The 16990-nt window shown below is 32.0% G+C and overlaps 3 protein-coding genes across 7 annotated transcripts; 2 read left to right on the top strand and 1 right to left on the bottom strand.

Annotated features, from left to right (window-relative positions):
* Nucleotides 1-5187: 5187 nt before the first annotated feature.
* On the bottom strand, nt 5188-6596 carry LOC142544171 (uncharacterized). Its single transcript, XM_075651235.1, has 5 exons — nt 6562-6596; nt 6179-6450; nt 6021-6074; nt 5574-5680; nt 5188-5346 (listed from the first exon to the last, which is right to left on the bottom strand). Exons 1-5 carry the CDS (start codon nt 6594-6596, stop codon nt 5188-5190), a joined length of 627 nt encoding a protein of 208 aa, XP_075507350.1.
* Nucleotides 6597-9666: 3070 nt separating this feature from the next.
* Nucleotides 9667-15371, top strand: LOC142546994 (uncharacterized). 5 transcript variants are annotated; one of them, XM_075655014.1, is made up of 6 exons: nt 9667-9735; nt 14327-14382; nt 14468-14597; nt 14694-14987; nt 15064-15164; nt 15262-15371. In XM_075655014.1, the coding sequence occupies exons 2-6, from the start codon at nt 14327-14329 to the stop codon at nt 15269-15271; spliced, it is 591 nt and encodes a 196-aa protein (XP_075511129.1). In that variant the 5' UTR covers nt 9667-9735; the 3' UTR covers nt 15272-15371. The 5 variants fall into 5 exon arrangements, 3 of the variants coding, with proteins under 3 accessions (XP_075511129.1, XP_075511128.1, XP_075511127.1); XM_075655013.1 differs by lacking the exon at nt 9667-9735 and adding an exon at nt 11521-11968; XM_075655012.1 differs by lacking the exon at nt 9667-9735 and adding an exon at nt 11522-13151 and having other exon boundaries at nt 13232-14382.
* Nucleotides 10570-11535, top strand: LOC142544170 (uncharacterized). Its single transcript, XM_075651234.1, has one exon. It carries the CDS (start codon nt 10570-10572, stop codon nt 11533-11535), a length of 966 nt encoding a protein of 321 aa, XP_075507349.1.
* Nucleotides 15372-16990: the final 1619 nt, after the last annotated feature.

Raw genomic sequence — 16990 nt, 5'->3', positions numbered from 1 at the left:
AAGCTGCTGGATTGGCAAGTTAAATAGGCAGTTACATGGACCTATTTTGCATTTAAAGCTTCAAATCATGGCAACCAATGTGAGAAAAGTTTATATACCACTACAGTATGTGATTTTGAAATGAGTTTGTGAGCTTGCGTGTGGTAGAGTTTCATGTGTCCCATATTAGTTAGGTACTGTATTTGCTTTCACTTTCTAATGGAAGTTGCTATTATCTGCATTTAAGAACCAAAATACGAATCTGAATATGGGAAAAAGAGAAAGCATCCAAGCGAGGAACAAGATGATAAAAGTGAGCAGAGTCAATACCCATGTTCCACTGAAAAACCGAACACCAAAAAGTAAAATACCCAAGATGATAAAAGTGAGCAGTCAATACCCATGTTCCACTGATAAAAGTATGCAATCAATACCCATAGACAAAAATTCACCAACAGTTGAGGATCAAGATTTCAACACACCCCAATTATACAAAACTACCAACTTTTCCTCATATCAACATAACAGTAACAAAGACAACTGTAGGTTTTTTAATGACAGTAAAACTACTACCGAAAAACATGGACGCCAAAAAAGAAAATACAAATCCTAGCCACAAAATCACTTGTTCCTGCTAGATCCTTCGGACGAGGTAGACTTCATGGACGATCGTAGTTGTGAGACAGTTGTGAAGTTGACGCCGTCTTTTACAAAAGCACGTTTCTTGATATTCACCGGTCGATTACCCTATAATAAACATACATTTATTGCCTATTATTGAAGACATTTTATACAAATATATATTACAAATAATTTACATTTATCAATGATATTAAACTTAAGCTTACTTGAATATGAACACCAACGTCTTGTGGTCTTCTCACCTGTAGTTTTATAGATACACAAATAAGAATTTTCGTAAACAACACAAAAACTATGAAATGAACCAAATATGTTTACATGTAGTTTTTCTTTTCGTATTTTTTGTGTCGCGGTCTCTTGTTGGACGTCTTCATTCCCCTTACAAGTCCTTTGAGTATGTCCTGATCCATCGCATAATTTGCATTTATTGAACTTTATCACACCTTTCAACTTATTTCGAGAAGAAGGGGGAGGTACATTAATTCCAGTCAAAAGCATTGCGTACATACCTTGATGACAGCGAGAGATGGCGAGATGGAGGAGGTTGGGGATTTCTGGGGATTTTTAGCGTAGAGATAGCATCAGTTTTTATGGGGATTTTGAGGGGGGGAGAAATGGAGGAGTTTGGGAATTTTTAGCGTAGAGAAAGTATCGATTTTTTGGGGATTTTAATTTTGTTCTAATTGATTTATGAAGTCAATCTACTCTGTTAAGTTTGACAGCAAACTAACAGAAAAATAGGATTGAGACAACTTTGGTAACGTTTGGGACTAAATCGGCTCATTATATTCGTTTAGGACTACATCGGGAACTACCCCAAACATATGGGACTGAACCGAGAATTTAGCCTAGTTTTGATATTTATGATTTGTGGCACTATATATATATATATATATATATATATATAGTATATATATTATTAAAAGATACATATGTATTATTATTGTTTTTAATTTGATCTAATAATATTAAACAATTAACACGAAATTATTTTCAATTTAGAAAAGTTGTTCGATTTAAAAGAGAAGTTTGTTTAGATTTTTTTAATATAAAATATGGAGTGACTTGAGGAGGTTTTTAGTATGGTAAGAAAGGTAATTATGAAATTAAATATTTTGATGTCTCTAAGTTAGTTACTCTAAAGGTCTCACACTTAATAATACAGTATAAAAGTATAGATATATATATATATACATATATGAGAATCAATGAAGTAATATCTATTTATTGGACGAGATGAAACATGAAAAAATTACAAATCCAATAAATCATTTTATTGGTGTTCACATATGTGTAAACGGTGGTGTGCTTCGTATCAAAATAATATATATATATATATATATATTAATAAGAATTATAGTAATAATCTTAATATATATGTGTATGTGTGTGTGTGAATCAATGAAATAAAATATATTTATTGAATGAGATGAAACATGAAAAATTTCTATTTCAATAAATCATCTTATTGGTGTTCATATAAGTGTGTATACGATGATATGCTCCATATCAAAATTATATATATATATATATATATCTATCTATATATATCCGCAGAGATCTAATACAATCTCGTCCTAGATTCTGAGAATCTAAATCTAACAAATCAAGACTCTGTTGTTCTCCTATAAATAACAGGTTTCATTCATTATTTGTTCATTCATATTTTCACATTCTCTCAGTACACACATTCCTCTCTCAATTTTCTATTATCTGACTTGAGCGTAGGAGGGGCTGCGCCGGAACAACCTTTCAGCACCTTTCTAACGTTCTTGTTTGTGCTCCCCAATTTCGCAGGCCCGATCCGAGCTCTTCAAATGAAGATCTGACCTCCCAACTATCATCCCAAATTTCAGCAACATCAATAATGATAATTAAAGTATTACCAAAATCAGGGATGAATAAATCTTTGTTTAAACAAAAATATCAACACAACCAAATTAGTTCAAAAACTAGAATAAAACAAACTGAACCGAACTAAATTCGATTATTTTGGTTTGTATTTCAATTATTCAAAGTTTTGGAACAATAAATTTTAAAAATAAGATTTATTTTTAAAAACTAATAAAACTTACTATTAAAAAAACGAAGTTTATCAGCAAAATTGGTTTACTTGGTTTAGCCTTTTTTTTCATCAAAATAACTAAAATTAAATCGAATGAACCGATTTGACCATATTTTTGAAAAATAGAATTCAGATTTTTGAATTTCAACGAATCAAATTTTTGAATTTAAAAAATCGAATTTTTGAATTTAGCCGGTTTGGTTTGTTTATTTCAGTTTTACCAAGTTATTGTTAAAACTACTATTTATTTATTATTATTGTAAATTTTCTTGATTTTGTCTTTTTAAAATTTTTTTTTTAATTTTAAATGTTTAGATATTATTACTAATACTACTGTTATTAATTTATTTCATATAATTCATAGTTATTATTTTTATCAATAATATTTTAGCATCTTTATTTAGAACGCCTATATTTTACAAAACTCGCAAGAAAAAATAAAACTTAATCAAATATAATCAGAGTATAAATCTCATAACCAACCGAAATAATATAAATCATACAGTCGTGCTATACAAGCGATAAACTATATAAAATGTTACACAACCATATCAAATGTTTGTGCATAAATATTGAATAAAACAACAAATAAACCTTATTTGGAAGCACCGATCTCTTGATGATCTAGCTATTATCATGTTCGTCTGGCCCGTCCAACCTGAGACATGTCCACTGGAATAAGGTGTCGTCTAAGATAAAAGCAAGAACATGAGCGATCTAATAACTAAGTACATGACGTATGAGTATACAAACTTATACGTCAATGCATGAATTATGAACTACTTACCAAAGTTCAAGCTGGAGACACAAGCACCAAGGTTCAAGTTGGAAACTCAAGATCAGTCGATGGATACTTAACTTGAGTATGCAACATGTTGCTCCCACTCTCCAGTCAAATGTTATTTTATAAATTTATCCCAAAAAAATACTTATCTTTTTAACTCAGAAAAAATAATAATTTGTTCCAAGCAATTAATTAACAAAACCCAAACTATTGTTTTTTAATTTGATTAAAGATGAGCTCCTACGTACGCAAGCTTTACTTTAATTTTAAACGAAATTATCAAAGAATTATTTAAGAATATAATGGTTCATAATTAGAAATTATTGCAAACTCTTCGTGTAAATCGTTGGAATCCATTACACTCTTTATTGAGTAGAGAAAATCTCAGTATTTCAAATTCAAACGCACCAAACATACAACGGTGTAATGATTCTAAATCTTACTCTAGTAGATTCTTGTGAGACGATATCGTGGCTATATATCCGTTAGATGGATTAATCATGTTCATATTAAGAATAATATGTAATATTTTTTCATGGTGACTCAAATAAGATATATGTCTCACAAAATTGACTCATTAAATCATTCCGTAAAAGTTTTTGTGATCCCACTACTCAAATGGATAAAAATAACTTAATGGTCATAAATAAAAGCTAAAAATAGATGGGAACAACTATGGCACATAATCATACATCTATACTATTTTATTAACTTTGAGACACTTAAAGTAACTAAATTTGGTGTCATGGTCTGTTTTAATAATTATATATATTAATAAAATGTTGAAATTTTAATGTAACTTATATGTGGTTCAGCAGTTAAAGTCATTGTTTTTTGGAGTTTAGGTTATAGGTTCAATTCTTATTAAGCTCATTTTTTTATTCTTTTATTTTTCAGTTTATTTTTAAATTTATATATCAAAATTACATTGTAGTCCCTCATTATTTTTTCTAATTATATTTTGATCTTCATTTAAATATAAATCAAATGAATTATAAAAATATTATACAAGCACGCAACGCATGCATCGGTGTACTAGTCTCAATAGATGGGAACTAGGGGATCCAACTTCAACAAAAAAAAATTAAAAGATATAAAAATTTCAACTAGAAATAGAATAAAAAATTCCCAAAAAAAATGTATTAATTGCATCTAACACCCCTGTAAAAAAAAACGAAAAAAAAACATATATAGATTTAATAGTATTTTAGACCCCGTGTTTTTAAAAAATTAGGCATGAAACCCCTACTTTGAGGGGTAACTGAGCCTTAATTTTCATGACTTATGGGTAAAATGTGATTGATTTTCAAAAAATAATGATGTATTAGCCTATTAATATTCTTAAGTGGGTTTTATGCCTTATTTTCACAAATGGTTGGTGCAATTAGCGCAACTAATTTAAAAAAGGTTATGATATTAAAAAAAATGGAATTATTAATGGATGGATTTACCTGGACAATGTTAGAAAAATTGCTAGCGTAGAAATCAACTTGTAGAGATAAAGTTTTCATGTGTTTGAAATGAGGAAATGAACACACTATTTATAAGCCTCAAAATGTACACCAAGAGTCATGCAAGATTAATTAACTCAATTAATATTCTCATTAACTTAAGAATATGAAGAGCCAAAACTCTTCAATTAACTCAAGAATGTGGAAAGCCAAAAGACACTCTCACAGTTCATGAGACATAATTTTTATTCAAACTCTAAATTTAATTAAAATTTACAACAGAAAATATAAGTGACCATACAAGAATCATGTTCAAGCTTCTCAACGACGCATCCAGACTGCAGCAAAAGCTCTCTTACTGAATTGTTTTGCTTTGGATGTAATCCAGCTGCTATTTCTTTTGGCAGGGAAGCCACTGCTACAACCTGCATTTTTTAATTCATCACTATTATTATTATTATTATTTTCTTGTCTTGTTTCTTGATTTGTTTTTTTTTATTGATACTTTTAATCCACATATAGAAATTTGGAAATTTTGAATGCCCTATACATATTTTCGGCAGAAGTGGTACAGATAATTATATATGATATTTTCAAATCTTAGTGGCTACAATAAAATTGCAAGTAAAAAAATAAAATTAGAATTTCTCACCAAATTTCCATCATCCATTGTCTCGCGTCGCTCGTAAACAATAAATTCCATGTTTCTGAATGAAGGCTTGGATTTGTCTCCAAATCTTAGACGAATTATGCCAAGGCGCCTACAAGAATATAGCCTTTTAGTGGCATTCAAAAATGTCCTTATATTAAGAATATAGTGACATTTACTTTTAGTGACACCCGAAAACAATGTCGTCTATTCTCGTGTCGGCTACAGGTTAGTGACATTATGTAGTGTCACTATATAATACTAAAACCGACATCATAAATGTCTCGATTTAAAGATACGAAGACATTGCAAAGTATCACTAAAGACATGTAATGAAGACACTTACAAATGCCTCCTTTTGTGTTAATGAGGACATTTATAAGTGCCTTTGTTTTATATTAATATGGACAATTTGAATGTCTTGTATAGCCATTTTTTCTTGTAGTGGGCTTTCCTCAAGATCTTTGATGTACTTGGATTCTACTAAATCAGGATCCCATTGCTGCAAATATTTGATTAAAAATCACATGTACTTAAAATTTGATTACTAAATCCATTTCCTGGCAATACAAACGAATGATAAATCGAGGCCTACATTCGACTCATCTTAGTTGCATCAATAGCATTAGCCACGGTCATAAATTGCTGTGGAGAGACGGATTTGAGCACCCAACGGCTGCAATAAGTGTGGAGCAATCCCGAACGACGTCTCGATATCTCCACGTGATTCTCCATGCACACAGCGCAGCTTCCCATCCATCGTTTCCAGTACTTATGCTCCCGGTCATATGTATTCGATTCCGAAGCTGAAAGCAATTCTTGAATGCAGCTCTCACTCGCATAGTAAACATATATTCTCAAAGAGTCCTCGCTTATAGACCTATATATTCATATTGACAAGCAGTTGATATATACATACACACACACATACATATATATAATCTACCAAGAAATATATAGTTATAGTAGGGCTAGCTTGCATCGAGTTTACCAAGATCTGCTACAGCTTGCTGGGCTGGCTCTCATGTTCTTGCAGGGCTGCAGTTCCTTTAATGAAGCTTGAGAGTGATATATATCCAATTAGAAACTTTACATAGGAGTATAGAAATGCGCAATACATGTTTGACAGGTAATTAAATTGCGTATAAATTTAAATTTTGTAGGATCTTAATTTTGTGAATGATTCGATCTGGTGATGATAAAAGATGGAGGGTTGTGTGTAAAATAATAGGAAGTGGGCCGAAGAGATTGGTGCACCTGGAATGCCAGAAGCAGCAGCTACTCCATGCATGATTGAATCTGCAACTCCTGATTTTATCTTCGAGTCTCTCTCATAAGCACTCCATGCACTCAACCCTTTTAACTCTATAAAATTAATTAATTTTGCATGACAATTTGTACTCTTTGAATATATATATATATATATATATTATGTTAAACGGATCTATCTGACAATGAATTTCAAATCTTAAATTATATTTTTTGAGTCATTGTAGTGGATTTCATATCCATCCAAACGTCTCCCCTCAAATATTTTCTCAAATGAAAATCTTTCGATCCAAATCATACATAAATTAATTTATTATTATGTTTTTGTAATGTTCATATTGCTTTATGAATTTGCATTATTATTCATTTATTTTTTTATTTTATTTTTTGTATACTAATGATAGATAATAGATAGTTTGAGTATAATATTTTTAAAAACACGTAAAGTAATTAATGAAAATTTTGTTTTTAACATAATGTTAGAGCAACTTAAAAGGGGCACGCGAAAAATACCAATAAAAAGGTTTTCTTAATATTTAATTCAAAAGGGTGTGGTAGGGTTGGATTTAGATCCTCTATTGTGTTGAAAACACAGCATTTGGTGCTGTGCATTTTTTACACAATATGATCATGTGATCATCTTGTGGACATCACACTATATGAGGTAAATTTAAAAATTTGTCAGATTAAACGAGATGATCATGTGATCATCTCGTGTAAAAAGTAGTGGTGTGTTCAAAACATAGTACAAGATCCAAATCCGGCAGGGTTTAAGCAGTCATTATGATCACATAGTCATATTCCATAATTTTATATATAATCTCTAAGTGGAAGAGATATTGTAAGATATTATGTTACTAAATTTAATATAAAAGTTAAGTAAGTCTATAGTGAAAGAGTCTCACGAATTTTTATTTGTAAGACGAGTCAACTCTACCGATATTCACAATAAGAAGTAATAATTTTTCATAGATGACTCAAATAAGATATTCGACCCACGAAATTGATACGTGAGATCGTCTTACAAGAGTTTTGTGATAAAAGTTTTATGTATTTTATAATTTTTTTTAAATCCTCGAAATACTTAATTCCACACTTATAAGTGGACAGTGATATATACGAGAAAGAGAGAGGTATAAGTATAAATAGAACTTTAATTCCACAATCCATATGTCTTCGAGACTATATTTGTCGCGGCATAATGGGATCAATCCCTTCATAAAAAGAGTTAAAAGTATATTAATAAGCTAATACATCTTTATTTTTTAAAATAAAATACATGTCACTCTTAGGTTATCAAAACTCACACAAATTTATCCTTCTCGTAAGAGGTTTTATGCTTGGATATTTTTAAAATACGAGGTCTAAAATGCTATTAAATTTATATATAGTGTTTTTTCGTGTTTTTTTTTTTACTTGAGGGTGTTAATGCAATTACCCCACATACCATCTAGTTGAGTTTTTGGTTAGAAACATTTTGTGGAACCAATCAGCTCGTCGTTTTAATAAAAAGATAGCCGATGATAACGATACAATTCTAATATTTTAAACCGTACAAATGTCATGCATCAAACAGAGACAATTATTGCACCCCAATAATCCATCTCTCATTAGTTACACTCATTGCCATTAATGAGAATCGAATCGAAATGACTTTGACTTTGATTCCAATTGTATAATCGAGCGCTAGCCGATTTAAAAATTTATATGATAAAAGATCATATATATAATATTTTTGAAAACTATCTTTTTTATTCGATTTATTCACTAATGAATCCACTTCAATTTTTTGTCGTTTTTTGGAATCAAATAATTCATTTTTTCATATGAATGTCATATGCTTAAATTTTCCTTTTTCGTCAGACGACAATGGCGAAATATAGTTCGCCATATATCTCTCTATTCCAGTCGGCTGGGTCAACTATTCAATCAAATGAGCATGTTTAGAGGACTTATACATAGACCTTACATATTGGAATTCTATAGCAATGTTGATATTCTTTTTCTCTCTTCACCACTTTTCTGATAATAATCTACATAATCTTATCTGAGATAAATCGAAGTGATTACATCTTTTCAACCATCATTTCCATTGCTTCATTTCATAAAATGAAGAAAAATTGTGTTTAACGATGGAAATTAAATATGTTGTCGTTAATTATCGACGGAAATAAAAAATCTGTCATAAATATAAAATAGTGACATAATTTATTTTTCTGTCACAACTAACGACGGATTTTTAAAAATTGTCGTTAATTTACCGACAAATAGTTTTTTAGTCGTTAATTAAAAACAAAAATAGAAATTTATATATGTCATTAATTAAGGACATAAAACAAATTTCCTCTGTAGATACAAATGTAACCCTTAAAATCTACAGTTCCCACGTCTTCTTCGTTGTTTTTTCTCCCTACTTTTTGTACACAGAGGATTCCATCATTCTTCCTCCAGGTTCCACCTCCCTCGGTAGCTCTTCTCAGGTTTGTTTAATTATCTAAGTCTTGTGCATCCCTTTGCTTTTTATTTCAAAAATTTTGGTTTAAAAACTACACAAATTTTTACCTCCCTTTCACCGTCCCCACACGCTGACCAAGAAGCTCCTCCATCACACTTGAAATTAGATTTGGTACTTACGGGTTTTTGTTTATCTATTTACATATTCATTGTTCCCCCAAATTCTAGGTCTTTCACTACCCACCTCACGACCGAGATGCCTTACAAGTTTCATCTCCTCCTTCTTTTGTCTCTGCAACCAAAGTTGGTACTTCAATTTTTTTTTTAAATTCCAGTTAACATATTCATTTTTTCTTAAATTGCAGTTCTATATCCACCGACGCCGATTATTGCCTAGAAGCCCTCTTATAGCCACCTCATTCTGCCTCTGCTCCCAGATTTGGTACGTAAGGTTTTATTTTGGTGTTGAAAATACAGAATTTTTTTATTTGAATTTGTAAATACAGACTTTGGTTTATAATATAAATGTAAAGATTTGAAGTAGTATTATGTAGTAGTTGGTAAAAAAATTAAACAATAAATTACATTAATACTTTTAGAGAAGGGTTTAAATTTCAAGGTACATGAAATAAGCTGAAAATCAAGTGAAATTTTTTCATAATTTATTAAAAGATTTTTAAATTGGTAAAAAGATGAAATGAATGAAGGGGAAAAACAATTAAATAATTTAAAATTGTCACAAATAATGAAATAATAAATAATTTTTCACTTGTTCCACGCTTCTTTATTGATAAATGTATCGCAATCTTTTTTTTCCGGAAAATGAATGTGTTATTGTTTAGAGTTTGGTGACTGAAAAGTTGATTAAAATGAATTGGTGGATTCCAATATTTATAACTAGTTTTGGTCCATTATTAAAGTGGTGATTTGTTGACCAATAAATTAGAGAAAATCTTTGACTACTAATTAATTGAATGGTTCAAAGCCTCCGAGTTCCACTTTCCCACTTTTTTTTTCCTTTAGATTTCTTCTGATTTTTCCTCATCGTATTCGGCAACTATACATTTTTAATTCTTATTTTAGGAGGGATGGTTATATTATAAATGGTTATTTGTTGACTAGTAAATGAGGGAATATCTTTGACTACTAAAGAATTGTTGACTTAATATCTTCTCTTCTTCTTTTTTTATATCATTTTATTACTTTAAAAATGTATATATTATGTAAATATTGTTAATAATTATCTTGCAATTGTGTTAGGCATTTTAATTAAACCATGAACGATACAAGATCTTGGATGTACCATAGGTTGGAAAATGGGTTCATAACTAACAACTTCTTTAATGGTGTTGAAGAATTCGTGAATTTTGCTAAGATGGATCCTGAAATCATGTGTGGTGAAACAATACGTTGTCCTTGTAATCACCGAAGATGTAGAAACAGAGCTTATCATGACGAAGAGGTAGTCAAATTACATCTCTGTAGGCATGGCTTTGTACCAGGCTATTATCGTTGGCACCATCACGGTGAAACCTATATAACTCCAGGAGTTGAACATTGGATTGGTTCGTCATCATCAGTACAAGTTGAACATGTTGATCACATGCAAAATATGGTTCACGATATTTATAACTCTATTAACATAGAAGATGAGCCCCAAAGTCCAAATGAGACTGCCAAAAACCTATATGACATGCTTACGGCATCTGAGGCCGAGATTTGGGAAGGTAATCTGAATGGTCATTCACAGTTGTCAGTCGTTGCTAGATTGTTGAACATGAAGGCTAAACATCACATTTCAGAAAGATGTTACGATGATCTGTGTCAGCTTATTTCCGAATTGCTATCCACAGAAAATTGCATGACCAATAGTTTTTATGACACAAAAAAATTAATAAAAGGATTAGGTTTGCCGGTTGAAAAGATTGACTGTTGTAGAAACAACTGTATGATTTACTGGAGAGATGACTTTGATTTACAACAATGTAGGTTTTGCGGGCATCCACGTTACAAACCTAGTTTACGTCGAACGGTTAAGAAAAAAAAAGTTCCATGGAATAGAATGTATTATTTTCCTCTAACCTCACGTTTTCAAAGGTTGCATGCATCTGTAGAAACAGCAAAGCACATGCGTTGGCATAGTGAGCATGTACAAGATGGAGATGCAATGTGTCACCCCTCTGATTCACCTGCATGGAAGAATTTTGACACAACTCATCCAGATTTTGCACTCGAGGTTTGAAATGTCATACTGGGACTTTCAGCTGATGGTTTTCAACCATTCGGTCAGTCAGGACAACAATATTCATCATGGCCAGTTATACTAACACCTTACAATTTGCCTCCATGGATGTGCATGAAAGATGAATACATGTTCTTGACAGTTATAGCTCCCGGACCTAGAAATCCTAAGAACAAGTTAGATGTGTTCTTGCAACCTCTTATCGCTGAATTGAACGAACTTTGGTCAGTTGGGGCAAAGACATATGATGTCCACGTGAAAATAAATTTTACTATGCGTGCCTCTTTGCTATGGACAATTAGTGATTTTCCTGCATATGCAATGTTATCTGGATGGAGTACCGCCTGTAAACTAGCATGTCCTTACTGTATGGAAAACTCTGATGCTTTCACATTGCCGAATGGTGGTAAAACATCATGGTTCGATAACCATCGTAAGTTTTTACCAATGGATCATAATTTCAGACGAAATATTAAATGGTTCAAGAAATATCACCAAGTGAAAAAACCTCCTCCACATATAAAATCTGGGGATGAAATTATTGAAGAACTTGAAAGTTACGGGTTTCGTAGTGTGATCGAACCAGAGGCTATTGAAGTGAACTCAGAAATTGTAAGACGATGTAAATGCGGTTGGAGAAAACGCAGTATCTTTTGGGAATTGCCGTACTGGAGAACAAATCTGATTAGACACAATCTAGATGTTATGCACATCGAGAAAAGTGTTTTTGAGAACATATTTAATACCATTCTTAATGTTCCCGGCCGAACAAAAGATAATGCAAAATCGAGAGAAGATCTAAAAGAATTTTGCAACAGGCCAGAATTACATCGAGATGACATATCTAACATATATCCTAAAGCTTGCTATACATTGGATAAGCATAGCAAAGTAGTATTGTGTAACTGGTTGAGAATTTTAAAGTTTTCGGATGGATATGCATCTAAGATGTCAAGATGTGTTGATATGGCTAAATTGAAGATGTTTGGAATGAAAAGTCACGATTGTCATGTGTTCATGCAAAGATTAATCTCAATTGCTTTCAAGGAATTGCTTCCAAATAATGTGTGGCAAGCTCTAACAGAGTTAAGTTTTTTCTTCAAAGACATTACATCAAGAAGCATAAGATGTTCTGACATGGTTCGTATGGAGAATGATATTCCTGTGATACTTTGCAAACTAGAAAGAATATTCCCTCCAAGTTTTTTTGATTGCATGGAGCATCTTCCTGTGCACTTAGCTTATGAAGCTAGAATTGCTGGCCCTGTTCAATATCGATGGATGTATCCTTTTGAGCAATTTCTGCGAAGATTGAAAAACAATGTTCGTAACAAAGCAAGAGTGGAAGGATCAATTTCTAATGCATATTTAGTTGAAGAGGCGTCATATTTTTGTACTCATTACTTTAGAGCAAGTGTGAAGACCCATTTGAGGAAACAATCACGTAATGATTAAGGGGATAATTCACAAGCTGGAGACATTTCCAATGTTTCTATATTTAACTTCAATGGTCGACCAATGGGTGCTTCTAGGTTCAGACGATTGGATGACACAGAGTACCATGCAGCACGGACATACATACTGCTCAATTGTGAAGAGGTGAAACTATATGTCAGGTGAAAATTAAGTTCATTGATATTTTGTTGTTGAGGTTTATAAAAATTACATATGTTGACGAATGTTTGATAAATTGCAGCATTTTTGAGTCTGAGTTACAGTTGAATAATCAATCCATTAACTCACGTGAGATGGATTTAAGGCTATAAACGGAATTTGCCTTATGGTTTGAACAATACGTAATACATATATATTTCTTCATTTCAACTGTAAAATATTAACTGTTCCATTTGAAAATATTTTTGGCTTCTAACTTTTTACATGCATAGGTACAACAACCGGGAGCAAATCTACCAGACAAATGTCTAGAAAATATTGCGTTCGGTCCATTTCGTAAAGTTAAATCATATAGTGGATATTTTGTCAGTGGTTTCAGATTCCACACTGTACGTCACGGTGCAACAAGATCTACTAGTAATTCTGGAGTTACTGTAAAAGGTTCGGGCAACACAAACAATGAGATCAATTACTACGGTAACATAGAAGAGATAATCGAAGTGGAATATCCAGGGTTACCTATAAAGCGTATTGTCTTGTTCAAATGTGCATGGTTCGACCCAACACCAAAAACTGGAACAAGACATCATCCAAAATACCAACTGTTTGATGTTCACAAGAACAAAAGACTTCACATCTATGAACCTTTCATTTTTGCAGTCCAAGCTGGTCAAGTTGTTTATGTCACTTACCCAAATGTGAAAAGATCAACTGATGAATGGTTGGCAGTGTGTAAGATGCAACCAAAATCATATATTCAAGCACCTATTCCCAATGTTGTATCGTCCGTAGATAATGAAGCTTTTCAGAATGAGGAAATTGGACAGCATATCATCGATGTTGAGGATATAACCACATCTCATGTGCTAACAGATGTTGAAATCTTGTACGAGGAGATAGATGAATTAGATGAGTTTGATGAAAATGAATTGGAAATTTTTATATCATCAGGAGGTGATGATAGTGAAAATTATGATGCCTACTCCAATGATGATGTTTAAGTTGATAAGTTTTATGTAGCTATGATTATGAGTGTTTCGTTCATATATACTCGAGAAATTTGTGTGTGGATGTTAATATTTATATTTGGTTTTAATGTATTTTAATTTTCATATCATGCATGATGATTGTCTACATACATGTATTTGAGTTTGTTAATCTTAAAAAAATTAATCAGATGGCTTCAGAAGGTTCCCATGATTCTAGGATCTTGATTGTGGCCTCAGGTGGCAAGTAAGTCACACTGCTTTGTTTATGTTAACATTGAAAGTTTTTTAGTATTATTCTATTTAATTATTATATGATCTATGTGCTGTAGATTCTTACCAGACAGTCATGCAGTCTCAGCCTTTATCACTGATAAATTTGCTGAGAAACAGTGCATGGGGGGACACACATGGCGATATGTGGATGCTGCGACAAAGGCATACTACTGGGGCGAGTTCGTGGTAAGATTAATTATTAAATATTATATGTTGCTTTGAAATCAATAATTAAAAATTTTATGCAAATTCAAATATTTATTTAGTTGCTTTGAAATGCAGAAATCGTATCGTTGGCGTCCTGATCATGATGCTCATATTAGGGCTACATGGAAAACACTTGCAGCCGATCAGTATAGGAAAACACTTTGCAGTTGGCGTACAAAGCCTAAACTCCCACTTGGGGTTAATATCCAAATTTGGAACAAGTGGAAGGAAATCTGGAGTTCCTCTGAGTGGCAGAATAAGTCAGAAAAAGCTAAAAATAATAGGAATACAGAGCCTGAAGGGCCAGGAATAGGGGTGGTTAAACACATTGGAGGTTCTCGCTGTTTTGTTCAACATTCTATTAAAATGGTAAGTTTAAATTTTGTTATAATATGTCAATGAATAATGCATATATATAAATTTCTAAGCATCGTTGGTTTTGAAGCGTGAGGAGTTGGGCCGTGATGCAAGTGCTTATGAGTTATTCAAAATGATGCATAAAAATAAGATGGTACATGGGTTGATGCTAGGTCAAAGGCTCTTGATGTGAGTCTTGTATATAATAAAGATTGTTGAATTATGCATTTTTATCTATGACTGATGCAATTGTTGTAAATCAATTAATTTCTCTTTGTTATCCTAGGCCGAGATGAATGCTCGGTTTCTTGAAGCATCACAACTTGATGCTGATTGTGAGTCACCACAAAATCCAACCCCAGAGGTTCTAAATGAACTCTATATATTGGTTGTTGGTTCCTGAAGCTATGCCAGGACGTGCAACACACACACGTGTTAACTCTATGGATGAGGCTGCCGCTAAAGCTGAAGCTGCCGCTGCGACTTCTAAAGTAGAGGAACTTACAAGGGAGTTGACTAGCTTGAGGCAGCAGGTTCGTTACTTGATGGAGCATGCACTTATTGACCCCCAATCCATCTCTTCTTCGAGTGCTCGAGATTATGATGATGATGGCACACAACCATAGTCCCCTTAGATATGTAATGGTTAATAGGCTTTTTTTGTAAGTATTGAAGCCACTTTGTCTTCATATTTTGGTCATTGAATTATGATTCATTTTGAAATGTTGGTTCCCCATTTTGGAAATGTGGCTACTGATTCTGTAAGTAAACAGGGGGATGTGTTGATATTTTTGGATATGGATGGATTAATATATTTTGAATGTTAATAGGTGGAGTGAAGGTGTTTATTTTAATTTGATGTGATTTTATTATGTATATTGTTTGTTGAAAAATTGACACTGTATTGGATTTGTTGAATTAGAAATTGTATTGGATAAAATGGAATTAATAAAAAACGGGATCAGGGGGGCTGCCAAATTCAACATTTAACGACGAAAATTATAAATCTGTAACTAAACTTAGTGACGAAAATTATCACTTTGTCACTAATTTTAGAGACAGATTTATAATTTCTGTCGCAAATATCAACGACCAAAACATATATCCGTCGCTAGATTTAATGAAGGATTTATGATTTCTGTCGCAAATATCAACGACAGAAACTTAAATCTGTCGCTAAATTTACCGACGCCTTTATAATTTCGGTCGCTGCTTTAGTGACAGATATATAATTTCTGTCGCAAATTTAGCGGCGAAATATTTTTCGGTCACTAAAATATTGCGACAAAATTTAAATTTTCGTCGTTATTATTTAACGACAAATATTAATATTCCGTCGTAAATAACGACAGAATTGCATTTTCCGTCGTTATACAAGTCCGCGACGCTAAATTCTTTGACGATCGATATTCTGTCGCTATTATGTCGCTAAATACTTTTAGTGACAGAATAGCGACATAAAATTCCGTCGTTATTTGTAAAATTTTTTGTAGTGTTATATTTCGAAACTCCTGATTTCGGATTTATCAAAATCTATAACAAATGATAACATTGCAACTTTAATATTTTAAACTATACAACTGCTCAATCAATTCAATATAATAAAAACTATGTTTGTGCATTTAGATTTATATATTCAAAGTTAAGGATTTCAAATCTATAATAACAAACCAATTGATTTTTTATTTTTTATGGTGAACTTCAAATTCATTATGATATATAATCATTTCAAATCATTCGTTCAAATACTTTTCCAAATCTAAATCCTCTCATCTAAACTCAACCCAAAAGAATTTAGTATTTTTTGGACTAGTGTTCATGATCAAATGCATATTTCAAATAGAGAAAATATATGTTCAATTATCTGGTAATTATATTTTGAATAATTGATTTCGAAATATGAAATGATACAGTGGTTTTTTTCTAAAAACAACTACAAAAAACAAAGAAAAATTCAGCTCTGGTCACATTTTACCTTTTCTAAAATTACTTTCCTTTGAAAAAAGATAGATTTT

This window comes from Primulina tabacum, chromosome 5, assembly GCF_025594145.1.
Source record: "Primulina tabacum isolate GXHZ01 chromosome 5, ASM2559414v2, whole genome shotgun sequence".
Taxonomy (NCBI): Eukaryota; Viridiplantae; Streptophyta; class Magnoliopsida; order Lamiales; family Gesneriaceae; genus Primulina; species Primulina tabacum.
This window is presented reverse-complemented; position numbering and strand designations above follow the sequence as displayed.